General features: G+C 43.2%; 1 protein-coding gene across 5 annotated transcripts in view; it reads left to right on the top strand.

Annotated features, from left to right (window-relative positions):
• The window catches only part of PACSIN2 (protein kinase C and casein kinase substrate in neurons 2), a 145,290-nt gene that overhangs the window by 79,506 nt on the left and 38,534 nt on the right, over nt 1–27,250 (top strand). For 4 of the 5 annotated variants that reach the window (XM_051962259.1, XM_051962261.1, XM_051962263.1 and 1 more), the window contains one exon: nt 23,097–23,224. In XM_051962259.1, coding sequence (XP_051818219.1) covers nt 23,165–23,224 — 60 coding nt within the window. In that variant the 5' untranslated portion in view covers nt 23,097–23,164. Of the gene's footprint in view, nt 1–18,095; nt 18,169–23,096; nt 23,225–27,250 lie in introns of those variants that run through there. The other variant, XM_051962262.1, reaches the window with a different exon arrangement.

Here is a 27,250-nt window from a genome sequence, read left to right on the forward strand (position 1 = left end):
TAAAATTAATGAAGAAACAAAAGACTTAGAAGCTCTGCTGGGGAAAGCAAAGATGGCTCCTTGTAGTAGATGGGATGAAGCACAAGGTAAAGCTAGAACAGCTCAGTTTAGACTCTCCTTTTGGCTCTAGTTTCAAAGAATGAAATAAAGCTGGAGAGCAGAGAGACTAGAAGAGACAGAGAAGAAAAAAGAAGTTTTCTGTAAAAACAGGCTCTATTCTCCTCCAAACTTTTCCTCACAATAGCCTCCCCACTTTGTTCCCATGTCCCCATTCTTGCCAGGCCAGTGGTATTTTTGGTTTCCCTTGATACATCTAAGAATTATTCCATGACTAAATCTCTTTGGAGAATTATTCTCAGCTATCATTGGAATTTCAGAGAAGAGTTAAAATGTTAAAAATAATTCAGAGACTCAAACTTTTATATAATCTCATAGGATTGTTTCTTCAAAAGTTTGCAAAAATAGAATGTTAGTCCTGGAATCAAAAAGATCTTAATTCATGGCATCAGATACATGCTAGCTCTGTGTCCTCAAATCCTTTTGACTCAGTTTCCTCATCTGTGAAATGGGGATAATAAGGACACCTACTTCCCATGGTGGTTGTGAGGATCAAATGAGATCATATTTGTCAGGCACTCAGTAAATGCTATATAAATGTTAATCATTATTATAGTTATTATATATGATATGTGTATATTACATATTATAGTTATCATATTTTATTATTATTCTATTTATTATTAAGTTTGGAAAATGCATCACCTTAAAACAGGAAGTATTTTTGAAGTACCTGCTATGTTCCAGGTACTGTGCTAAATGCTAGGGATACAGATATAAAGAATGAAACAGTTCCTTTCTGCAGGTAGTTAACATTCTTTGTTTTTAGAAATAGATTGTTATTTATGTCCTTCATTTGTACATTGCCTCCTGAATTCTTTCTTCCCTTTTAAACAAAAAATTTGTTTAAAAAAATCAAAAAGAAGAGAAAAAATTTAGCAGAACTAATCAAAATGACATAAACTTCTGTGTTCCTTAGGTACTCCTCACCCTTAAAAATGAATTGGGGGGGAGCTATATTCTCACATCTCATCTTTAGAGTTCATCTTGTTTTTTTATAATTCTGGACTCTTTTTTGTTGTTTTGGTGGCTGTTCTGTTCACATTGTTGACATTGTATATGGGTGTTTTCTTGGCTCGTGACTTCACTCTGCATCAGTTCGTACAGCTCTTTGCACATATTTCTATATTCATCATCATATCATTTCTCACCAGATTTCCATGATATTCATGGACCATGTCTTGTTTGGCCATCTTCTTTGTTTCTAGTTCTTTGCTGCCACAGAAAGTGAATAACTTAAATTAGAATAGGAAAGAAAACATATTCATAGATAGGTACTTGATGAATAGAAATAATTTTGACTCTTAGGGAATTGGGAGGGAAATGAGCAGGCACAGTTGAGGGCATCAGGGACAGCCTTGACTAGAATGGGGATCTCGGAGCTTTTTGTGGCTGGGGATGAAGAAAAACAATGAGGGCACCAAGGACACAGGCCCAGGATGGAAGATGGGTTTGTGGGAGGAACAGAGACAGGCCAGTTGGACTGGATCACTGAGCTTGGGGGGAAGAGTAGGAAGTCCAGGAAGCCAGAGAGAGAGAGAGAGGTCAGGGCGAGATCATGGGACTTTAAAGGCCGGGCCAAGGAGTCTGTTTGATCACCAGCCTTCTTCTGGTCTTGCAGGTTTGTAAGCTCGGGGCCACTCTTGACTCCTCCCTCTGCCATCACCCCAGGAGCCCATCAGATGGCAAATGCGGCTGTCTCCATCCAGGATCTCTCCTGTCCAATCGCCCTTCCATCCCCAGCTCCCACATCTTTATTCAAGCCCTCTTCACGTCTGATGAATGCAGCTACCTCCTCATTAATGGTCTTGTTGCATCATCTCTTCCCACTTTGGTCCAACCTCCTTTGGGATCTCAAAGTGATCTCCCTTAAGTGTAGAGCTGGCTGTGAGACACTCCAGCAATTCCCTATTATCTTGAAGAGATGGGAGGGTCTCCTAAATGTTTTATAAGAAATGGGTAGTGGACATCTTGGAAGGCAGAAGTCAAGAGTCAGTGATGTTGAAGACGGTGGTAGTAGGCAGTATTTAAGGGTGAAATCTATTGAAGGAGATGAAAGGAGAGAGGGTCAAGGGCACATGTGAAAGTATTGCCTGAGAGAGCTAAGAAGGGGAATCATGGTGGAGGATCTCAATTTTCTCAGTAAGGTAAGAGGCAAGATCCTCAAATGAGGGAGAGCATGGCCGAGATTGAGGGGCAGAGGGGGTAGAGATGTTGGGGGCTGGAATAGAGAAGAAAGACTCTCTGGTAGTTTCTCTAGGTACTGTGATAACAGTTCATTGGGGAGAAATCAGAGGACTAGCTTCTCATAATGATGGCTCCGTTGAAGTTGGGTAACATGAACATCTAACATCCCAGTCAGCGCAGTTGTGTGACTTTCTCCAACCTCTTAATTGAGGGATTGGACAAGATGGTAAAAACAGAGGACAATAAAAAGCTGAATTGTGAACTATAAAATTGAGGTTGTAAAGAGAGGAAAAATGAAACACGGGCTAAGGTCTGAGAAAATACCGAGGACCGAGTGGTTGGGCCTGACGAAACCCCTATTATAGATTTAGGAAGGGTGAGGTTTGGGGATAGCTGTGGATTATGGTCAGAGAGAGACATGGACATGGTAGACATGAGTCATGGTGAGCTGTGGCTCATGGGAGATCATTCCTCTGCGTGACCAACTTTGGCTGCACTCAAGTGAAGTCGTTGTGGAACTTGAGGCTGCTGTGGAATTAAGAGATTAGGCTGGATGTGAAGTCCTTTAATATAAGGACAGAAATTCAAGGTGGGGGAATCCTGAACCTGAGAAAGGAGAGAGAACAAATTAGGGAGGTCAGCACAAAACAGCCACGGCTATCTTGAGCCAGTGGAAATTTTTACTGAGTGACTATCCAAGGAGATCTACTGAGTGATGAGTCTGTCCGTGGCGTCAGTCGAGAGGCAATCTGATTCACCTCCTGTCCTTCCTCACCAATGCAATATTATAATATTGCTTTGTAATAGTGCAACAGTCCATCAGTGAAATTACTTTTATTTTATAATAAGCCAATCCAAAACTAGTTCCATTTATTTGCTGCCTTTTTGTTAGGAAGAGATCCTAAAATATCTTTCAGACTAGTGTCTTCTGTATGGAATCGGAGGTGACCTTTCAAAAGGAAGGTTCAGGTATAACTCATTCATTAAATTTGTGGGTTATTTTGGACAGTCTGAAAATCCTTTATTGGTTTATTTTAGTTTCTCCTATAAAGCAAGGCTATTGTTGCCACCTACATTTGCTGGGAGACTTAATGTGTTCTTTGGAGAAAATAGGTTTTATGAGCACACTGCACTAACTTAATAGAATCAATAAAATCATCATTTCATGGATTATTTGTAGCCGTTAATTGGCTTACCTGGCTTTTACCTGTATTGGACCCAAAGCGGTGAACAACGTATCTGGTTAAGCCATGTGGAGATTTTTAGTAGGCCAGATATCATTTCTCAAATGTCAGTGGAATCATCTCCATTTCATCTTTCATCTTCAACTCTTAAGATTATTCTGATTCCTTCTCCTGAACCTGCCCTGCCCTTCCCATGCTTTCTCAGAATTTGAGTTCACATGAAAATGAATCAAAAGAACCTTCCCATCTTTTCACAAACTCTAGAACAGAGGCATGAATTGAATGAAATTCAGAAGCCAGTGTATGGTGGCTAATACTCAGTTATTAGCATTTAAGTTTAATTGGTGGCTTCTATTAGTGGGATATATATTCCCCAACTAGAATCATTTTACTTATCACCAATTCTTGATGGCCCTTTTGGGATTTTCTTGGCAGAGATACTAGAATGATTTACTGTTTCCTTCAGCTCATTTTACAGATGAGGAAATTGAGGAAAATGGGGTTAAGTGATTCGCCCAGGGTCAAACAGCCAGCAAGTGTCTAAGGCTGGATTTGGACTCAAAAAGATGAGTCTTCCTGACCCCAGACCTGTTGCTTTGTGCAGTAGGGTGCTGGGGTTGACAACAGTCCTGATCATTATTACTCAGAATTGGGCTTCATTGCAGTTTTTTTTTGTGTGTGTGTGTGTGTCGGCGTTTTTGTCATGTACGTGTTTCTCAGAGATCTTAGTGTGGCAACCTTTCCTGTGAGTTGGTCAAAGCTTGAATAGCTTCACTTGCAGACTGAGACTTTGAGAACACCACGTGCTTCTTTTTCTGGTGGGGTTTTCTCATGTCCCTTTGAGTTCATTATAATCACCCTTTCTTAAGGCAGTAAAATGTTTCTTCTCATTCATGTGCCATGATCTGTTTCCAAACTGTGCTACTACAAGGGATCTGGTAAATAAGGGAGCTCTCCTCATTAGTATCTTTATCTTTCTTTGAACACAATCTTCATATTTCTGGGTCAGAGGGTACGGAACAGTTGAGTAGTATCTTTTGGAAGTATAATTTGGAATTGTTTTCTAGAAAGGACTCCATTTTCATCATTGTATTAGTATCCCTATAGATTCCAACTGGTCTCTTTATCATCTTTGTCAATTTATTTTCTTGACTATCTGGTGAAATCTCAGTGTTTTAATTGCATTCCATTAATAATCATTCATCTTTTGGAAGATGCCTCTTGGGTTACTTTCCTCCCTATCTTGGATATCCAGACTTTGACTAAATATACTTTATTTAAAAGTACTTTGTCTCCTAAGTGACAGTTTACCTTATCTTGGCTGCATTGATTTTGTCCAGGCAAAAACTTTTATTTTTATTTGGTGGAAATCGTCTCTTTTCTTTCCCTTTGACGATCTGGGATGGATGGCTTTTCCCCCTGAAACCTTGGAGCACTTGTCATTATTCTTTATAATCTCAAAGTGCTCTGGGGGAATGAGAGGATCAAAGAGCCGCGTCTGGCTTCTTTGTACAGTTCCATCCAAAAGAACTAGAACTAAGGTTGTTTTGGTAAATGATAAGAGCTTTTTGGAAGTCATTCCTTTGTGGTTTGCAAGCTTTTTGAAGCTTTTTAAGAGGGTTTATTTTGTTCTGCCGGCCCTGGGGCACACAGGATAGATTTTCTTGTTCTCTCCCACTCATGTCTCTCCAGTCCACCTACCTCGCTTTGAATGCCAAAGTTGCCGTTCCCTCTAAAGGCAACACATTATGACATTAATTCATATATGGCCAGAACACCCCCTCCTTCAGCATAATTACTGAAGCATTATTCAACCTTCTTTTAACCTCTCTCTGCTCTCAGTGGATAGATTAAGCCTCAATTCAAAATGCTCTCTGCTCTTGGGATATGTGTAAAATTGTCGATTTAATTTGCCTTAAAAATAAATGAAAGGCCATTTTAAATCTGATGTTTTATCAGAAGCACATTTATGCTATATTTTTAATATCTTCCCCAAACAACATCCAGAATATCAAATCTTTTATACATTTTTATAAGATTGTATATTACATATATTTATAAGAATACAAGTTTATTTTTATAAGATTTTATATATATTTATAAGATTACAACAGTTGTTGTAATTCCACTTTTTCTAACCTACAAATTCCTGACCTTAGATAACCTTCATGTTTCATCCTTTTTTCTCCTACCCCAGAGCAATGAAACACTATTGAGAAGTCACCACAACCTGCTCACTGTGATCTTGTCAAAGTTACCCAATACTAAAGAGCTTAATTTTCTCATCCGTGAAGTAGGGACAATAATACGTAGTTGATGTCTCAGCCAAGGTGAACTATTGGCCACTCGCTGATCTCAATACTCTCTCTGCTGCTTTACCAAACTTTTTCTGTTTCATTCTCCTCCTCCTCCCTCCCTTTCCTCTCTCTTCTCTCCCTCCCACTTTCTCCTCTTCCCTTCCCTGCTCGATTCATACTCCTCCCTCTTTGCCTCTGAATGTTTCTCTTCCTTCAAGGCTCCTGTCAAATGCCATTTCCTCAGCAAAGGTCAGAGTCCTGCTTTCCAACGAACACTTGGCAGATTCATTTCCTCTTGGAGTCCTTCATTGCAGTTTCCCAGCCTCTGACTCTGTAATCCCAGCTCATAGTTCTTTTTGTGAATGGAGATATTGTCCTGGATTCTTTGGAAGGCAACTCAGAAATCTCTACGTCTTCTTGGTGATGGCGGCCATTGATGGAGTTCTCAAATCTGGCCGAAGAAGCTTTCTGCTCTCGTGGATTGTCGCTGTACCACACGAGACACCACGAAGTCAGAAATGACCAGGACTACCAATTGATTGCATGTGTAGGATAAGTGTGAGCGAGTTGCTGAGGCTGATACCCAAGTTATGAAGCCAGGGAAGAGGGTCTGGGGGCAAATAGGCCTTTTTTGGAGATGGTGAATTTGAGACGTCTTTGGGACATCCAGTTTGACACATAAAATTTGCAGTCAGTTGGTGATGGATACAGGGGAGGTCAAGAGATAGGTTAGGGCTGGATAAATCTAAGAGTCATCTTCATAGAGGTGATTACTGTACCCGCAGCGGCTGTGGAGATCACTGAGAGAGCAGAGTGGGAGGCGAGGACCCAAGATAAACTCTTGGAGTACATCCACAGTGGGCTTGGCCGGGAGACCGAGGAGTAGTCAGATTAGGAGGAGGAGAGCCGGGAGACAGCAGGGTCATGACCACCTAGAGAGAAGAAGCTTATCAACAGGGTCAAAGCAGGTGCAGCAAGAACCCTGAGAAATGCGGAAAGGCCGTCGGAGTTGGTGCCCGGAGATGACAGCTGTGACTTTGGAGAGAGCAGTTTTTGTTTAGTGAGGAGTTTGGAAGCCAGATTCTAGAGGGTTTAGAAGTGAGAGGAGAGGAAGGAGGCACTCGGCGTAGACAACTTTCTCAAGGAGTTTAACCATGAAAGGGAGAAAAGAGATGTAACTGTAGGGATGGAAAAGGGAGAAATGGACATCTTTGTAAAGAGCAGAGAGGAAGAGATTGTAAAATAGAGAGCATGATAGAGAGAGTAGTCTGCGGGAGAAGACAGGATGGAATGAGATCAAGGGTGCAGGAAGAGGGGATTATCTTGGCAAGAAGGGCCCCCTCTGCTAGTGGGGAATATCATCTGAATGATATGAGATGAGGAGCATGAGAGAAGAGGGAGCTCTCGGTGATGGATGCAGCAGGAGCTCAACTGAAAAGCTGCTGGGAGGGGCTGTCATTGGAGGTCTGAAGGATGAAAAAGTTGGGAACAGCTAGTGTAGGTGAGGTAGTGAGTTGATTCACGTGGTGTAGATATTGCCTTGCCGTAGCCAGGGTCCACCACAATCAGTGTTATGGATGAGGGGCCAGAGAGATGACTGAGTTCAGTTGATTCACTGAGGAGTCAAGATCGGGAAAGGAGAAGATGTAGCCAGGATGGGTAAGTTTTCGTGGGAAAGAACTGATGGCTTGGAAAGATTAGGGCTCACTGAGTTTATAAAAGAGGATGATCTCATAAAAGGCTGGAGTTCATAAATATAAAAGGGTATGAAAAGAAAGCTTTCAGCTTTGTTTGATAGTCTCCTCCACAACCATTCCAGGTAGTAATTTACACAATTGTACAGTGTCTGTAATTTCATCAGCTTTGATTGGGATCTAAAGATTCATTCAGTTTTGTTCAGTTTCCTCTGAAATTATTTAATTTTGTAATCCACATTTGAAATTTGATGAGCAATTTTTACAGTTGCTTAAATATTTTTATTGCCACATAAGTTGTCTGGTGTTTTTTTTTTTTTTTCCAAAATTTAATTGTATATGGAGAACTTTCAAGGTTCATTTATTTAAATTGTAAATTCAATTATTTAACCTTTTGTTTGTCATCTTTTCCAGCTTGTAATTAGAGACAACATTTGTATCTTCAAATATTCCACAAGTAACTTTCTGAGCCACAGAAGATGATGGGTGACCCTATTAGGGCCCTTCACATTCACTTGCTTTTAATATTATGCTAGAGTTAGAAGTCCACCATTTGGTGAGCCTGGGAGGGTAGAATAGGGCAAACAAGTGACCCAAGGCCGGACCCTGGGACCCTGTTTCCCAAATCAGTAGATACTGTGCTCTGCCACAGTTTCTGTCCCATTCCTATCGATGGCTATATTCCTGTCATTTATTTTCTTTATTCATTTTGAATTAGATGCTCAGTTCTTTAGGAAAAAATCGATCATTTGTTATTCTAGAAAGTAGCTGTCTGTGGCTGTTGTTAAAAGAGCTGCTCAGACTTTATCTCAACTTTATTAGCTTTGTGCTATCCCTACATTTTAAAATGCTGATTAAAACTCATAAATATATGAGTTTTATATTCCTCCTTTCTATGCCCCTTTAAAAAATATGAGCAAAAGAGGACTGATTATACTTGGAAAGTAATGTTGATTATTGGTAGTGGGAGAATATTTATTAGAAAGTGAATACACAAAAACAAAACATCTCTCTTTTTTTTTTTTTTCCCAAAAGAAAGGTAAAAGTGGTCTCTTAGGTCCTGTTTTTTGCATTTATAACTTCAGATTCACAAGCTGTGTGACCTTTTGCTCTCAGGGCTTATGGTCAAGATTATTGAGTATATGGTTCTCATTTTCTACCCAGAATACCCCATGGCTCAGAAATACTGCTTATCAGGCCAGATTTGAACCCAGACCTTTACCCTCCTGATTCAGAACTCTGGGAGAATGTTCCCAAAAAGGTCATTTGCAGACTTTTCAAGAAAAGGTCTCCATGGCAACACAGAAAAATAGAGCACTTACCCCAGCCTTTTCCCATCATCTGAAATTGTTCACGTCATCCCCTAATTGGTTAATAATCCATAATAGTTTGAAATTTCCCTACCTTTGACTATAGCCTTGCATTTTCAAAAGGAGGTTTCCATAGCAACCATTATTCTTGTGGGCCGGGAATAGGCCTTCTGATTTATGTTAGGACAGCACCCCTAATTCATGTCAGCTCCAGCAGGGTTTGGGGACACTTGCTGTGTGAGACAGCCTGGTGGGTGAGTCAGCCCAGAGTGCACCGTCTATGGAGAATATGATTCAGAACAGCCCAGTGGGAGGGCACATCCTCTCCACGGGAAAGCTCCCAGGGTGCCTGGTGTTTTTAGGTGCAGATTTCCTCTCCTCCTGTGATCTTTTTAAAAATCATTTTTTATCTTTTTTCCCCCTGAATTTTACAAACACCAATTTCTGCCAACAGAACAGAAAGAGAATTGTTATGAACAGAGCAGCTCACGGTTCTAAGATTCTCATCTGTTTTTTATAAAGCATATAATAAACCCAACATTTCCATTTCACATAGACTCTACCTTGCCTGTCTCAACAACCTTCTGTTCTCTCTTTGTCTTTTAATGCTCCTTTTCTGGGGGAGGGTTGACACCAATACCACTTCCCTCTGCCATTTATTTATTTTTTTCCCTTCCTATTAAAAAAAGAAAAACCTTTCCATTGAGAGAGAGGGCAGGTCAAATGAAAGCAGAGCACCCACCTCCCGACCTCTCTGGGCCAGAGGCACACTGAATCATGGGAGTGATTTTTACATCTTGGAGTTACTATAGGTATTGTTCTCATTTCACTGCAGGAGTGTGGACAAGACGTCAGTTTTCTCTGACTCCCTCTTTCACTGCTTCTTACTTACATTCAGCTGCTCGTTCAGCTTTTCCCCCCTCCTTTATTTTCCAGTTATTTATTACAGAGTAAAGTACCATTCCTGATATTTCTTGTACAAAGGAGACTTTTTTCTTGTCTTGGATCTCTCTGGAAGTAGGCCCACAGAGCTTGGGCCCCATTGAGTGCCCTTCAGAGGGTATAACTCCAGAGTGGCCACACCATTCACAGCTCTTCCAGTGATGCATTAGTGTGCTTGTTCTCCCCTACATCTCCAGCCATTGTCACTTTCATTTTCTGTCACCTCTTCCTCTTATGGATGTAAGACTCACAGCTGCTCTGATTGGCTCTATTAGTATTTGGCGTCGCCCATTATTATATGGCTTTGAAAATTTGGACCCTTCCCTTGGGAATGCTTTCTCACATGGGGAATCGCTCTGCTTCTTCAATATTTGAATCGTTCTCTGAACAGCTTGACCTTTTGCAGAGCAACTTGCTGCAAAAATTTTCCCCCTTAACTGTTTGACTTCAGATTTTTTCCTGCATTGATTTTTGTTTATATAGATGCTTTTCACTCCTCTCTGTCCTGTGTTTGGTCAAGATTTTTCCCTCCTTCATGGCTGTGAAATGGATCTACTACTGTTGGTTCTCTGTTCGGCGTATCTGTCCCTTCTGTCCCATGACCTGCCCCATGGAGTCTGACAATAGTTTGCCGGTTGGTCTCCCCCCTGAAAGCCCAGGCCTGACCATGTGTCATTCCCCCACCCCACCAGTAAGCTCCAGGGCCACCAGGATCAGATATACAATCCTGGCTGGCTTCTAACTCCCTTTAGGACCCGGCCCCTCCCTACCTCTCCAGCTTAGGCCTCCCATTGTCCTCTGTGATCCAAGGGCGCAGACCTCTCTACCATCCCTCACACATACTACCGGGCTGAGCCAGGCATTTTTGCTGGCCCTCTTCCATGTCTGAAGTTCTCTTCCTCCTGACAAGACCCTGCTAAAATCTCACTTTCTTGAAGAATCCTTTCTGTCTTCCCTTAGTGACAGCACCTTCCCTATGAGATTATCTCCTGTTTATCTCGTCTGGTTTGTAAATTTGTTGTTCAGCCATTTTTCAGTCATCTCTTACTTTCTGTGACGTCATTTGGGATTTTCTTGATAAAGATCTCGAAGTGGTTTGCCATTCCCTTCTCTAGCTCATTTTCTATGCTAGGAAACTGAGGCTGGCAGGGCTAAGTGACTTGCCCAGGTTCACACAGCTAGGAAGCTGAATTTGAACCCTTTGTTTTCCTGACTCCAGACCCAGTGCTCTACCCACTATACCACCAGCTGCCCTGTTGTACGTAATTGTTTGCATATTGCATCTCTCATCAACATGGGGAGATTCTTGGAGCTCTTAGAACAGTATCTGGCACAGGTACAGATCATTTAGGGCTCTAGACTTTCTTTTTTCTTCGTGCTCTGCAGCCCTAATGTTACAGCAAGGTCATGCCAGGGCTCATTTGGTCTGAGGAATGCCTGCTTCTTTCCCTGCTCTCCCATTGGTTCCCATCTGGGAGATAAGAGCAATCACCTGCTTATCGGTATCCTTGCACCATAAACTGCTCTGTGCCTGGAGACCTGTGCTAGACATTTAGGAAATCTGATTCCAAGGAAATATCACTGCTTTCTTTGCACTTTGCTGGTCAGTGGTCACGTAGGCCGTCTTTCCTGCTCATCCTTAGAGGGTGACCAAAAATGCCTACGGTGACCAGTCTCCCTCCGTCACCACTTCTGTGCTTCCCTGTCCCTCTCGGAACAAAGCCACCAGTGACTCCTAATTCTGGGTGTATACGTGGCTTTTAACCGTGTTGACTTTGACCTCCCCTTTAATTGGATTATTCTTTCTGTCTCTAGTTTCTAGGACACTGGTGCCCTCTGGTGCTTCTTGTGCTTGGGTCATTATGTCGGTTCTGCTTCCTCTTCCCCTGGGCAGCCTTCGTCCTTGCTTCTCTTCTGTTCTCTGGGTTCCCTGGGCATTTTTTCTCTCAGCTCCGGTTGCACTTTCCTAACCACCTGTGCCCATCTCCATGGGGGTCTCCACATCTTCCTCAAACTCCACAGAAGGCAACAGAAGGCCCGCCTTGTGCTCAGCAGCCTTGCCTTCCTTCATTTCTGTGAGCATCCCTGGCTCTCTTTGTCTTCCATCCAAGTAGGAAACCATGGGGTCGGCTTTCCCCAACTTTTACCTCCTACATCCATTGCCAAGTGCTCTCACCTTTCTTCCACGGGCCTCCTCCTGCCTGTCGTTTTCTTTCTTTGTCCAGGTCTTCCTTTCCCTGTAGGCCCTCATTTAGTCTCATGCCATCTGTGACAGTCATTTCCCTACCTCTCTCCCTGCTTTCATCTCTTATTCTCCCAAACTGCCCCCTATTGGGCATTCCTGTTACAGAACAAATCTTTCAATTTTGTTCATGATAAAATAAAGAGTGGGGCTCCTGGGATTTTTTATCTCTGGATAAAGTCTCCACTTTCTAAGCCTTCCTCTATTCATGAAGTCTTCCTTCTGGCCAGACTGTGCAAACTGGGTCCTCTAGGCTTGACCTGCCCTTTCCTATCTTAATACATTTGGAGATGATGGCCTTCGGATCAAGAATGGACTTCCTCTTCATCTCTGTCAGAATCGTCCCTGTCCTTTATGCCCCAGCTGAGGCACCATGTACTTATTGTACAAAGCCTTTCCTTATTCTCCCCCTATACCTCCCTGCTTGATGCTCTTGCCTCACGTCTTGCTACAATCTTTGGATTTTTCCTTGGCCCAAATCAAATTAAACCATGTATCCTATTCTTTGCTTCTCTCCTTGTTAGATTGTGAGCTCCCTGGAGTCAAGGTTTAGATGGTGTTTTATTTTTGTGTACCCCTAGTCCCCCAGCACCTAGGATAAGACCTAAGGATGTCATAAAATCTCATTTAACAAATATTGACTGGCTTGTCTTGGTGCATAGATCTGATCTGTAAGGGGTCTCGGGATTCTACAAATCATCATTCGGCACTCCTTGTCAGAAATGGTGTTGTTTCTAAAAGGAAATCCCACTATCTTGGAGGTGGTCCCTGATTTTCCTTCTCCTCCAGCATACGTCAATATGCATAGGTCCTCGCGTGTACCACCTGTGTAATCATCTGGGTGAATGAATGAAAGAGAATTCAAGGAAGCCCATTGTGAAGGGCTGATGACGCCAAGATTACAATTCTTTTCTTGGCTTCTAGCTTAGATAGAGACCACCTGAGGGGTAGAGAAGAGATCTGCCTAAAGAACAATAAAGGATGCTTCACTGGATAGAACTTTGGATAAGGAGTGATTTTTAATTCAGGAAGTCAGTGCATGGATTTCAGTTTTGATTTGGTGATGTCACATCATTCAGAGTAGAGAGAGCTTCAAAGCCTTGAGATAGACAATAGCACAATAGCACACAGAAAGTTTTTCAAACTCCCCCTTGACCATCCAGATGCCTATTGAATTCATTTATTTATTTTTAAGGTTGTTTTTTTTCTGGTCATGTACATTCAATTTTTTTTTTTAATAAAACACATTTCCTTATGAATCATGTTGGGAGAGAACAATCATAACAAAAGAGAAAAGAGAACTACTACAAGAAAAAAAAAAAGAAGAAAAAGAAAAAAAAAAAGGACACATAGTGAGTATTGACTTCCATTAGTCTCCATAGTTTTCTGGATGCAGATGTCTATTGGGATCGCCTTGGATCACTGAACCCCCGAGAGGAACCAAGTCTGTCATAGTTGATCATCTCACAATCCTGCTGTTATGGTGTACGATATATTCCTGGTTCTGCTTGTTTTGCTCAGCATCAGTTCATGTCAGTCTTTTCAGGCCTTTCTAAAATCAGCCAGTTGATCATTTTTTAATAGAACAATAACAATCCCTTACTTTCATATACCATCACTTATTCAACATTGCCCAGTTGACGGCCCATTGTATTTCCCTGCCAAAGCGCTTGCCTTCCTGTAGTTGGACTGTGCTGACCCAAATGCTTCCCCACAGGCAGCTCAGTGCACCGTGGCAAGGACTTGGATTGAGGGGTCGGGAGAGGCTGTGCTGTGAAATGAGAGGAATCCAGTTGGGATCCGCTTCTCTGCCCCTTCTCTGTTGCGGCTGGGCTGAACTGCTTGTCCTGTTGGACCCTTTTCCTCGATCTATAATGTGAGCAAGTTGGTCCTTTTCCTTTGAGCCTGAGAGCCTCATCCTGGCACTAAGGAGAGGCACTATGGGTCTCTAAATCACTTAGACCTTTGGGTTTATTCCTTCTGACTCCTCTGAGCTGAGAGAGCTTCCTTTTCTATTGAAGAACAGAGGAGGTGAGGAGTGTGGGGCCGGGGGGATGGGACAGGGCTGGCTTCTGGTCTTAGCTCTGTCATTAAATCACTATGTGACCTTGTACCAGTCATTTGTCCTTGTTTGTAACCTCAGGGCCTTGAACTAGATAATCTAAGGCTCTTTTTAGCCCCAGTATCTTATGATCCCCTAAATCTCACAAGATCAAGTGTGCTATGACGTAGGGGTTAGTCACCCTTTGATCCAGTTCTTTGCTCCAAGACAAATACCTTGCCTTCACAGAACGACTCTTAACTGCTCATCATGGAGAAGAACCATCCCTTCATGTTCTCTTTGGTAATCCCCTTTGGCCCAGAGCCCAAGCAAACGTGTTTGCTTGGGTAGAAGGACTAAGCTGGAGATTTCCTTTGTTTCCAGGCCCTGCTGACAACATCTCTATCATTAACTTATCTCTATCTTGAAAGTAACTACAATGAAGGGCAATCTCATCTTCAGGAGGGATGTTATTGTGATAAATCTATCCCATCTTTAAAACAGAGAGAATTGAAGAATTAGGAGGGACCCCCAGACCCATCTGGATCGTCTGTGTCTGAGGATAAATGATTACCATTAGTAGCAAGACCCTCTTTCTCCCTGTTTATAGGCCATGGCAATGGTAGACAAATTTTCCTTTATAGTGAAGAGGGTAGCACCTCCCAACAGAGTTGTAGGTGGTTGATCAGGCTATAGATTGACAGGGATTTGGGGGCACAGCCGAGAGAGGATTGGCAACCGAAAAACAAATTTAAATAAAATAAAAATACTATCCAGGAAGGATAGCCCAATTGTTTGGGCTTCTGTCTGTGACGCCAAGTGGAAGAGCAAGGTTTCTCCCTGTTGCTTACTGTGGAGCCAGGCTAAGAATAGCACTGGACGCTGGTTTATGAAAATGACTGAGGATCAAGGTAGCTTTGGGAGTCACCAAGTCACCTCTGCAGAGCTAGAGCAAGCTTGCAATTAAAACCCCCGTGTAGAAACACTTCCTCACTGGGCCACCCCCACTCTTTGGATGGTTGCCTAATTGTTCTGATTTTTCTTCATTTCCAACTGTCAGAATATCTTTTGTTGTCCTTTGTTTTAGCTGTGGCGATTATTAGCTTTGAGCTGGATAGTGATAATTCTGTATCTCTCTACCTGTCATCCATCCATCCATCCATCCATCCATCTCTATCTGCTTACCTTCCTCTATCTCTGACTTTAAAGCCTTTAAAGAGTACTTTCTATCTCTCACGACTTTGTGTCACTTGAAAATTCGGTAAACATGTCATTTGTGGTTTCAAGATCATTAATAAAAATGTCACGCAGCATAGAACTAAGGACCAGTCGTTGGGTAGATCCACTGGAAATGTTGCCACCTTGAAGTTGGTCCATTAATCACTCCTTTGCGGCGCTGGCTGAGAGACAGCTGACATCTCTTCTTGCAAAGTCTGGTGCCTTTGCCAGGAATCTAGTAGCCGTTCAACTGTCACCTCCTTCCTTTCAATTAGTTGCATGTGTGTCTATGTGTGCCACATGTGGTCACCAAGCAAATCCCCGGAGATACAGCTTTGATCCTGTCACTTCTCAGTGAAATGTTTTCCACTGCTTCCTCCTTGCTCAGTGTAAAGGCCCCGAATGTCATTGCAGGACCTCTAGTACTCTGGTTTCAGCCTTCCTTGGCTCATTGCTCCTCGAGTTTTCCATTTCAGCTCAATTGCACGGACTCTTTCCTGTATCTTGCTGGGTACCTTACTTCCTCTGTGCCTTTACTTAAACGATGCTTTCTGCCAAGGCCTCATTAAGAGTCTGGCTCATTCTTAAAGTCCTTCTTCACTGTGAGAGAACGTGATTTCCTCCTCTTCCTCTGGGTTTCCATGGCATCCTGTGCCTCTCTGGTGACACTTTGAGCCTTCGAAATAATCTAGTTTTTGAATCTGATTCAGACCTGAACCTTTCTTGTTGCCTCAGCTGGTGTTCTAGAAGGGTTCTGATGCTCTGCTTGGACTGTTACCATTTATTCATGTCTCCTCATACTAGGCCCCATGAGAGGCCCTGGGGATTAAAAGATGTAAAAATGGCAGATGGTATTTGCATCAAATAGCCTTCAGACAAAGGTGGGGAAGGTGATATGTACACAGATAAATAGAATGGAAAATAGAATGGACCAGTGGGGTGGAAGGGGAGGTTGGGGTGGGAACAAGTTATATTCCCTTGGGAGGATGATCAGAGAAGTCTTCACAGAAGAAATGGTACCTGATCTGGGACTTGAATGAGGGATGGAGTTAGAAGAGGTGCCAATGTGGAAGACAAAATAGGCTGCCAAGGGACAGCCCGCTTTTGTGGAGATGGAAGAGGGCAGGCTGGACTCAGCACAATAATCTCAGTAATTTGGTCCAGTGTAGAAGACATGCATGAGAGTCGTGGGAAATCTGGGCTTGGAAATAGATGGGCTGCAGAGGGCCTGCAGGGTGTATCAAGGGACCAGAGAGCCTCTGCCATTTTTGGAGCAGATACGTGGCGTGGTTGGAACTGTCCATGTCATAAATGTTTAATAATAACTGAGTTATTCTTGAAGTTCACAAATCAGGTCTGGGTGAAATCATTATTGAGAAGAGACTATTTATGCTTCTTGTGCCAAGGAAAAGAACTTAAGCTTTGAACTTTTTATCATTCAACTTTTATGAGGAATCAGAGAGAGACGCCAATGATGGGGCCAGTCTTTTGGAATGGAGGATGTTGTTCTTGGCGAAGGCTTCTACGTCGGTCTCAGGTTCTTGAGATCGAGTCCTTGGCCCCAAAAAAGACCCTTCAGGGTGCTCCCCTTCTGTAGGCAGCAGGAGACTGCTGTTCACTGCATGGCACATCCAATTAAGCTGCTATATAGCCCAGAGAAGGCTTTCTGAATCTCAGTTTTTAGAGAAGTCTGTTTCTCCATCAGAAAACTTGACGTGATGTTTCATTTTCTATCCCAAAGAAGTATTATAAAGCGAATCAGAGCCAATTATATAAAGCAAAGGGGATTGTGGAGGGAACTGTCATTTGTAACACTTCATTACCATTAGGTTATTTTAAGCCTAAGAGCAATAGTTTGGACCACTCTTCCCCTCTGATCCTTCTCCCCCCACCCAATTTTCTCCTTTCCCTCCTCCCCATGGGCCTTCATCATCTCAGGTTTGAATTATTATGGCAGCCTCCTGATGGCTCTGCCAGGCACCCCTTACCAGCCCATCTTCTCTGTTGCCAAAGCGATCTTCCCAAAACCCAGTCTGACCTCGTCATCTCTTCTCACCTCTCTTCAATAAACTCCAGTTGCTTCCTGTCACTCCCCAGTGAGCAAATATAAAATCCTCTGTTTGGCTCAAAGCTGGCCCTCTCCCATCTTGCCAGTCTGTTTCTATCTTATTCCCTGTCCTGCCCTATAGCACCCCCACCCTGTTCCACAATCCAATGACAACAACCTTTGGGCTGTTCCTTGTGCAAGACCCCCCATCTCTAGCCTCCATGCATTTTCTCTCGATGTCCCCCTTGACTGCATTGCACTCCATCTGGCACTCCTGGCTTCTCCCGATTCTCACTTTCTACAAGAGGCTTTTCCAAATCCTTGATTCTGGGGGTCACCTCTAATTTATCCTATTTAGATTTTAACTGAACATAATAGTTTTCAATTTATTTCCTCCATTAGACTATGAGCTTCTGGAGATGTCTTTTTGCCTTTCTTTTGATCCTCAGCTTTTAGCATTATGTGCCAAGAACTCAGTAAGTGCTTAATAAATGCTCCTTAGCTTAACCAAGCAAGGTCCATGTGATCTGCCCTCTTCTGTGGTTTTTGGACATTTATCTTAGACAAAAATTTCTGGGTCTAACCAGTTATTTCAGCTATTATTGAGGGCCACAGATAGTGGGGGACCCCAGGCGAAGTATAAGATCCTCCAGTACTGGAAGGAACCCTGCTGAAGTCAGGAGGTGTGACCACCTGTGCTTACTTAAAGCAGAATTATACTAAAGTAGGAAACACCTGTCCCTAATAAGTTGGTGCATGCGCACTACTCCATGGTTATAGGGTATATAAGGTGGAAGGCTGCTTTGATTAAACAGATTCCTGCTTGAAGATCTTCCTGATGCCGCTCCTCACCTGATATTGGGGTTCAGCCCGGTCCTGACGGCTTCCCGTGAGTAGAATAAGATTTTCGGGGTTCAGGCTAATCCCCAAGTCCTCTCCTAACAAGCTATGAGGAATATGGTTACCCCTTTAGGCTGAGGTTTGGCCTTCTGCTGTGTTTATATTTATAGCTCTTTCTAACTCTTCCGACCTTTGTGATTAAGGCAGGACTCTGGTTACTGGAAGGGATTGGAAAACTAAGCCACAAGTTATGTTAGCTATTAGTTTTTACCCCTTTATTAAGCCTAAGTTTGTTTCTTTCAACGTTTTCTTGTTTCTAAGACTATCCTCCATTCTGTTCTCCTTCTGTCTAATAGGAAAGTAAGTGGGTTGATGGAATAAGCATTTATTATTAAGCACCTACTATATGCCAGGCACTCTGTTTTACAAATATTATCTCATTTGATCCTGGAAGCACTCTGGGAGGGAAGTATTATTTATTATCTCATTTTATAGTTGACATAATATATATTTATAGTATAGTACAGGATTACACAGCTGGTAAGTGTCTGAGGTCAAATTTGACTCCAGGCCCAGTGTTCTCTCCATTGTAGCACTCCCTAGTGCTATGCTTACACTCTATATACCACCCACTCCCTCAAAAGCTCTCTTCTCCATGTTAACTGTCCCATTGCCATTAGCCAGTCCTCCTGTACCATGTAGTCTTGGCATTTCATAGCTTAAGCTTGAAGCTTTACTTTATTCCTTTTTTCCTCAAGCTTTTTGCTGTCCTTTATAATATTCAGCATCCAGAATTCAAATCTAGTTTTCTGGATTTAAAGAAGAATGCTAGAACTAGAATCCAATCAAATCTCTTCCCCTTTATAACCTGTGGCTCTTTCAGCAAATCATTTCATTTCTCTGGGCCTCAGTTGCTTCATCAGTAAAATGAAGAGATGGATTAAATGACCTCAGAGGTTTGTTCCAGCTCAGATCTATGTATCTATGAGCTGGGCAGAAGTGGGACTGTTTTCTTAATAAATCTGGCCCTTTGTGCTCAGATAACATTAGCTTTGGGGGCCATCACTACTGACTCATTGAACTTGCTGTCCCATAAAATCCACAGAACTCTTGCTGAGTCTTTCCTATCTTGTATTTGAAATTGAGTTTTTGAACCCAAATATGTATGACTTTATATTTGTCCCTAATAAATGTCATCTTAAATATATATTTTATATATATATATAAATAATATTGTAAATATAAATTGTATATATATTGTATATATAAATAATATTGTATTTTAACTAGTTAGTGTGGCAACAAGTAAGTATACATGTAGACAATGTAAGGTAACAATAATAGAAAGTAAGCATGTAAAGAGGAATGTAGAGGTCATTTGCAAATGGCCTCATAAATTAACTGAGGTCCCATATGGAAACTGCTAAAGTAAGAGAAACCAGGTAGGCTCCGGTGTAATGACCCCCTTCGGTCTGCCAATCATTTCCAGACATAACCAGTAAAACCAACAAAATGTTATATAAATTAAGCAAGTGGCACTGATTGAGATGATGTTAGTTAAGGAACTAAACTTAAGGTAAATAAGACTCTATCCCCTCCCACTAGAACCCTATAAAATGAGACCCTAATACCCTGCCCTTCTGCCCAAGTCCCCCCTCTGATTTCATCAGTGATTCTCAGTGTTGTTCTCCCTTCCCTTTTTCCCCCACTGTCTGCTTCCATCCACCATCCTAGAACAGCCCTGTCTGCCTCTGGACTTTCTGTGCTTAATTAAAGAGTGATTAAGGCATCCCTCCCTACTTGCTGTCAGCATGATCTTTCCCAGAGAGTATATCCAAAGAACCTGGCACATTTGCCTCAAGCCAACAGGAGTTCCATGGCAGTCCCCCTCCATTGGCTCACGGGCTTTGGGAATCAGGGCTGAGACTAGTTGCTTGCAGTTACACCTACTGTGGGTGAGCTTGGTGTCTCAAAATCATTGGTAGAAAGCAAGGGTGGACAAGGAACTTTGTGCCCTCCCCAAGGAGAAACCCCCTTATCGTTGGCCTCTAATGGAACAGGATGTTTCGCCCGTGTTCCTGACCTGTCACCTGGTGTGTTTTGTTCCCAGCTGGATGTCATTTGTAAATCTGATAAGTATGTTGTTCAGAGGGTCAGAGCGAGGGCTAGAAGCAACCTCAGGGGTCATCTAGACCCATTGCTATGTTTTACATCTGAGGAAACTGAGCCTCCCAGAGATCTGCTGTGACTTGCATAGTTTGCCCAGGTCATAATCATCAGAAATGGCATTTATGCTTTTATTCCAGTCACTGTTCAGAATATCAAAAATAGGACAGGGCCAATGCTAGGTGCTCTACTCATGACCCTGTGGTTGATGCGAAGCCATTCCCTGCTCCTTTTGGGATCTCACTATTGATCTACTTTCACATCCACCTGGTTGTACCATTGGCCGGGCTCTCTCCCTGTATTTTCCACAGAATTGACACGAGACGCTACTGGCTCAATAACATGGTAGAAATAGGAGCTCTCAGCTGATTCTCTTCATAGTTGGTTGTTATTAAACATTTCTTTTTATGTTTCTACTTGGATCCGGTGACAGACCATTGGATTGAACTTGGGAGTGGCGCTGACCAATACATAGGACTTGCCCAGAAAAAAGCAGCTGAGATATTTTCTGTGTAAATGCCATCGAGCAAACCATGCTGCTCTGTTTGGTTTTGTCGCACCTCTAGCTAATATTCCCCATACTTCCTTTTGTCTTTACCACTTTTGTAATCTGAGCTTTTGTGAAATATTCTCGTTAAGAGCAGTTGCCATTAGGAAGCATTGTATTTATTGTAACCATGCAACTGTAGCTATTTATACCTTCTGTGAATGTAGAAATAGCTCGGCTTTAAAAAGCCTGTTGGCCCTATTCTTCTCAACTCTACCACAGCCTGGAAGGGAAGGCCCAGGCCCATTCCCTCTCTCCTTCTCTCCCCACGCTGCCTCTCGTCCTGGATCATCTCTCTCATCAGCAACCCTGATTCAGTGAGACTCTCTTGTCTCTTTCCTCTTTTCTCTCATCTCTTTGCAGATGACGCTGAGTCCCACGTGCCCCATCTTTGGCTTCTTACTGTACATTTCCACCTGGATGTCCCTTGGGCAGCTTGAACTTGTGGTATCTGAAATGGGACTCATTGGCTTCCCCCTGAAGCCCCTCCCTCTTTCTCACTGCCCAGTTTCTGCTGAAGACATTGCCATTCCTGCACTGCCCCTGGTTTTCCCCCTGCTCTTCACTGTCACTATCACTCCAGTAACTAGTCAGTTCCATCTCCTTCCCGTCTCTTCTCTCCCTCCCTTTCTCTCTACTGATGTACCACAACTATCCCTGGCCAGGAACCTCTCTCCTGGCCTGTGACAATAGCCTCTTCTCTGACATGTAATTGCCAAATTGACGGTCCCTTTTGTCTGTCTGACAAGGTCACTCTCCTCCAGAACCTTTAGAGGCTTCCTGTGGCTTCTGTTGTGAAATAAGAACTCCTCTGGCATTCGTGGGCTTTCCCCATTTCCTGGAATGAACTTCCAATATATGTCCTGTATTTGACGAGCTGTGAGTATGTCATGTTCTCCCGGTGGAATAGAAATTTCCTGAGGGCAGACAGAGAAAGCTTCTCTTTTGTATTTCTGTCTTCATGCAGTTAAGAAATGCTTGTGATGGATTAATCATAGAGTAGTCTTTCTATTACTAAGTGGTGTCATTCAGTCAGTAAGCGTTCCTTAAGCCAAGCACTTAGCAGTGGAGCAGGCGCTGTGCTGGGGACTACCAGGGAGCTAGAGAAGGCAGGTCTGCTCCCCGCTCCCTGGGAGCTCGAGGTGAACAAATAGAGAAGTACAAAGATGGGTACCGAGGAAGCAAAAGGTCACGTCAAAGGGAAGGCCATTGGTGGCTGAGGAATTGAGACGGAAGCTTTTCAATTTGAAATCTGCTTGGAAGGTGGAGGTGAGGAGACTCTTGTAAGCCACAGGGCAGGAAATGGTGTCCATTGTAGGGCCATCCTGCCAGAGTATTGCAAACGCAGCCCCACAGGTCACCCTTTCAGGGCCTGCTCTTATGGTCCTAAGAGTGCCAGTTAAATGCTGCAGCCCCTCCTGGGCCGGGGTCCCTCCATCAACAGCCTGGTGCTTCCCTGTGTGATCCGGACACCCAGCTGGCAAAGCTTCGTGGCTTTGGTGGACCTCATCTATGTGTGCTTTATGGGAAAAACATTTCCTTAACCTCTTTATATTCAAAAGTGCTTCACTGGTTTTAAAATCTGAATCAATGAGTTTTTCATTGATTCATTGACATCTTTTTTTCCTGCATCAGTCTTGCTTGTGGAGAAAAATGGAGCCTCATGTGGGAGGAGTAGTCGTTGGTCTCCTTGTTAGCCAGGGCTTCCCCAGTCCAGATACTGCTCTACCTTCAGGTCCCATGGAGCCTGAATGTAGAGAGCCCCTCCTCAGAATCAGAGTTTTGCAGCCACAGGTGGGGTCTTTGAAATCTCTCTCTGCACTCAAGGACAGGCAAGGAGAAAGGAGCCACTACGTTCTGAAAGGCCGTTCATCCACATGAATCTGTCTCTGAGTAGAATTTTTCCTCCCCTGAGGCAATTGGGGTTAAGTGACTTGACCAGAGTCACACAGTCTGAGCAGAATTTGAAGGGTTCATCCATTCTCTGTGAATTAGGTTTGAGTACCATAGTTCTTCAGAAAGTCTTTGGTGTTTTCCAGGAAAATATTGGAACAGTAAAATTTACTTTATTGCTGATAGGGCAAATATGGTATTTATTACTTTTTTGTCTTCTCTCTTTTCCCCTCCCTGCAAGGGAACAAGCTCCAGTTGAATCTAGAAGAAACCTAGGCTGGGAAATGGGAATTATATGTGAAGTTGGGTTTAAAACCAAAAATATATATCTATACACCCACAAACTCATTTTTTTTCTTTTTCTTTTTTAGAATTGAACACCTAGCACCTGTGATTCCAAACCTCAGCCTTTGGGACTTTTTCCTTGGCTTTTGAAGAAATGTCTGTCACGTATGATGATTCTGTTGGCGTAGAAGTTTCCAGTGATAGCTTCTGGGAGGTGAGACTCTTCTTGTTCGCTCCGATATGGCTTAGAGTTCCCCTGGGCTCCTTTCCTTACATGTGGTTGTTCGAGTGAGTGTCTGTCTCTTGAGTAGACTCGGAATCCTACCAACAGAGACCAGTCGTGGATTTTGTCCTGACTTTGGGTGCATTATCGTTCACAAGGGTGATGTTTTTGATTTCTAGAGACCCACAGTAACTGGGACTGATCAGTACTGTGTAGGAAGAGAATGGAGGTAAATGGGAAAGCTGGGTAGTCTTTGTAGGTGAAACCTTGTGGCTTTAGAGGTTACTGGAAGTGGCCTCTGCCTGAGCGTGATGCTTGCTCGCTATGCCCATGGGTGGCCATTGACAAAGGACTTTGTTCACACCAACCTGGTGAAGTCGGTAGCGTGATTACACATTATGGAGTTGTACAGAAGAGGAAACAGACCATCCTCCCTGTTCTGGTCACCTTTGGCAGATGCCCTTTTCTAGGGTCTTATCAATCCATGATGGTACCATCTTGGGCCCACTTTCTTGGGGTCGTCCCATGAGTGCCGAAGCAGTACTGTCCAGTTTGGCCGAGGCTCATCGGGTGCTCCTGCTGCCTCGGAGCGGCCTGACTAGTCCTTAGCAATCAGAGGTAGTGCTCATTCACTCCTGGACTGGGCAGGCTGTTTGCTTTTTCAACATGGAAGGTGATTTCACTCAATTTTACCTTACGAGAAGCTTGGAGTATAAAGCAAGTAGTTTCACTTAAGTGAAGCAAAAAAAAAAAATTTTTTTTAACAATAATAATAATTTTATTTTTTTAATCTTTCCCCCACCCTCCCCCAGACAGCAAGTAATCCAATATATGTTAAATATGGTAAAAATATATGTTATTGTCATGTACAATGATCTCCTGGTCCTGCTCATTTCACTCAGCATCAGTTCCTATAAGTCTCTCCAGGCTTTTCTGAAATCACTCTGCCGGTCATTTCTTATAGCACAATATTCCATAACCTTCATATCCCATGACTTAGCCATTCTTCCACTGATGGGCATCCACTCAGTGTCCAGTTTCTTGCCGCTACAAAAAGGGCCGCCACAAACATTTTTAGTGCAGCAATAGCTTTAGCTTATTTTAGTCCCTCAGACCCCCCAGTCAGCCTATTCTAAAGAAAATCTTTATTGAACTGTGGATTGGATTGTCTCAGTTTTGAGCCTGTGATTTTGAGAAGCGCCAAACCATGGAGGCTTATGGATTCTAGGGCAAAGAAGGATTAAGGGAGAAGGGCCTCAAGCTTGGCCTGGAACTGTCAGCTCACACTGGTATTCATCCCAGGCCTTCTGACTGCCCCCACTGCTCAGTCTCACTCGGGCAGAGAAGACTATAGGGGGTGTGGGGTGGGATTGAAGTTGTCCCTGGAAGGTGGAAGGATAAGGGAGGGAGGATACTTCCTCTGCATCTGGGAGAGCAAACAAAAGTCAGGTGGTAGAAAGGGGCCTGGTGTGTGAAGGAGTGGGGTGCATGAGAGAGAGTGACCTGCTGAGAGCAGAGCCTCTGGGGTGGCAGGAAATGAGATGGGTTGTTTCACATGGTTGGTGTGGGCTCTGGAGCAGGGCCTAAGCCTGTCTGACTCAGGAGCTAGGAGCATCATCAGCTTCCTGTCTACTTATCGTCCTGTCATAGGATCATGTGGTTTGGTTGGGATGTATGTGTGTGCACATGTGCATGTGTGCACATCAAGAGACCTCGGGAGCCAGTGTATGTCTATGGTCAGATGATAAGCTTGTTTCTTGCCAGGAGTTCTTGGCTGGGGGCTACTTAGCCCTCAGTATTTAATGACTGCACCCCTTCTTTCTCACTGGGGCCGGGGGAGATGGCGATTGGCTGGCACGTTATTTGTGGTATCTGGTCTCTTGATTAGAGTTGACTCTCCCAGGTTCTCTGAATAAGTATACGAGGTCAAAGAATGACTAATGCACCCATTTCACAGATCTCCCCCTGGATAAAGGCCACAAGAAACTCTTTCTCTGGTTAGATGCCCGACTAAATGATTGAATAGTGTGTGTGAACCCCATCCATTTGCTCTACAGCTGTCAGCAAAATGTCTGGCTTATTACTCTCCCACCTGTGGGCATCCCTTTGGATGTTAGACTATGGATGGTTGATATAGTGCTACCCAGTGAAATATAGCAGGGTCCATATCACTGAGAGATCAGTTGCCCATCAGGAAGCCACACAGGTTTTTAATGTTTGCCTTCTGGTTGACGAGGGCCTGTGCTTATTTAAGGAAAGTAGTTTGTTTCTAGCCAGTTCTGAGAGAAGCTAATTCCCAGATTCAGCTCTAGCTAATAGAAGAGCTGGTTCCCAGAATTGTCCTGGATGCTGCCTCATGGAAGCCTGTTACCAAATGCGTCAGGGGTCTGGCCTGGAAAGGGGCATTAACTGGGTGCTTTTCTCTTGGTATTGATTGCCCAGTGACCACATCCATTATCGCACACCCCTTATAACAGTGAAGATGAAATTTCTGGATCAAATTCTGTGTCCCAAAGCCCCGTTTTAATTTTTCCTTTAATAACCTAAGATATTTCTGCATTTACAATAGGAAAAAAGTGATTGATTTTCTGCCTTGCTGCCAAGATCCAAGTAGAGGAGATACATTTTCTTTCTCAATTTAATTGTAATCCTGTTATAGTCAGACCCATCCCTGATGACCACATACAGTGATACACCCTCTCACCTTTTTTTTTTTTTTCTTTTTTTAAAAATAATTTTATATTGACAGAACCCATGCCAGGGTAATTTTTACAATATTATCCCTTGCACTCACTTCTGTTCTGATTTTCCCCCCTCCCTCCCTTCACCCCCTCCCCCAGATGGCAAGCAGTCCGATATATGTTAGATATATCCTAGATATGTTAGATATGTTGCAGTATATCCTAGATACAATATATGTGTGCAGAACCGAACAGTTCTCTTGTTGCACAGGAAGAATTGGATTCAGAAGGTAGAAATAACCCGGGAAGAAAAACAAAAATGCAAGCAGTTTATATTCATTTCCCAGTGTTCTTTCTTTGGGTATAGCTGCTTCTGTCCATCCTTGATCAATTGAAACTGAATTAGCTCTCTTTATCGAAGAGGTCCACTTCCATCAGAATACATCCTCAAACAGTATCGTTGTTGAGGTATATAATGATCTCCTGGTCCTGCTCATTTCACTCAGCATCAGTTCCTGTAAGTCTCTCTAAGCCTCTCTGTATTCATCCTGCTGGTCATTTCTTACAGAACAATAATATTCCATGACATTCATATGCGACAATTTATTCAGCCATTCTCCAATTGATGGGCATCCTTTCATTTTCCAGCTTCTAGCCACTACAAACAGGGCTGCCACAAACATTTTGGCACATACAGGTCCCTTTCCCTTCTTTAGTATCTCTTTGGGGTAGAAGCCCAGTAGAAACACTGCTGGATCAAAGGGGATGCACAGTTTGATAACTTTTTGGGCATAGTTCCAAATTGCTCTCCAGAATGGCTGGATGTCTCTTCTTTATTTTTGAAGATCTGTCATTTCATTTATTTCCTCAGAAAATTTCCTGAGCTACTCAAATGGACTTTGTGCCCTTAGCCAGGGTGCTGAAGGCCAAAGGCCATGATGGATCTGTCCCGGCCTTCAAGAAGCCCATGTTCTCCAGGACAGGGGGATGACATATACATAGATGTATACAGAAAAACAAAAAGAAAATGAAGAAATGGTTCTTCATAAAGGTAGCATTTGAGTTCTCACCTGTGACAATTAAGAAGGAAAACCTTTCTCTCATAGGTATAGAGATAGGAAATGCAGTTTGAGGGTGAGTCAAGGTGGCAGAGTAACAGGAAGGACACAAGCTCCTTGTCAAAACTCCCCCAGGCAGAGAAACCTCTCCTCTCTTCCTCAGGATCTTTTAACTAGTTCAGAGGAAACTGACTCAACTATTGCTGAAAGATGGCAGTGGAAGCAGCAAGCTTGGAGACCACTGCTTGGGGCCATCATCAACCTAAGCTTAGCCAAGT

This window comes from Antechinus flavipes, chromosome 5 (assembly GCF_016432865.1).
Source record: "Antechinus flavipes isolate AdamAnt ecotype Samford, QLD, Australia chromosome 5, AdamAnt_v2, whole genome shotgun sequence".
NCBI lineage: Eukaryota > Metazoa > Chordata > Mammalia > Dasyuromorphia > Dasyuridae > Antechinus > Antechinus flavipes.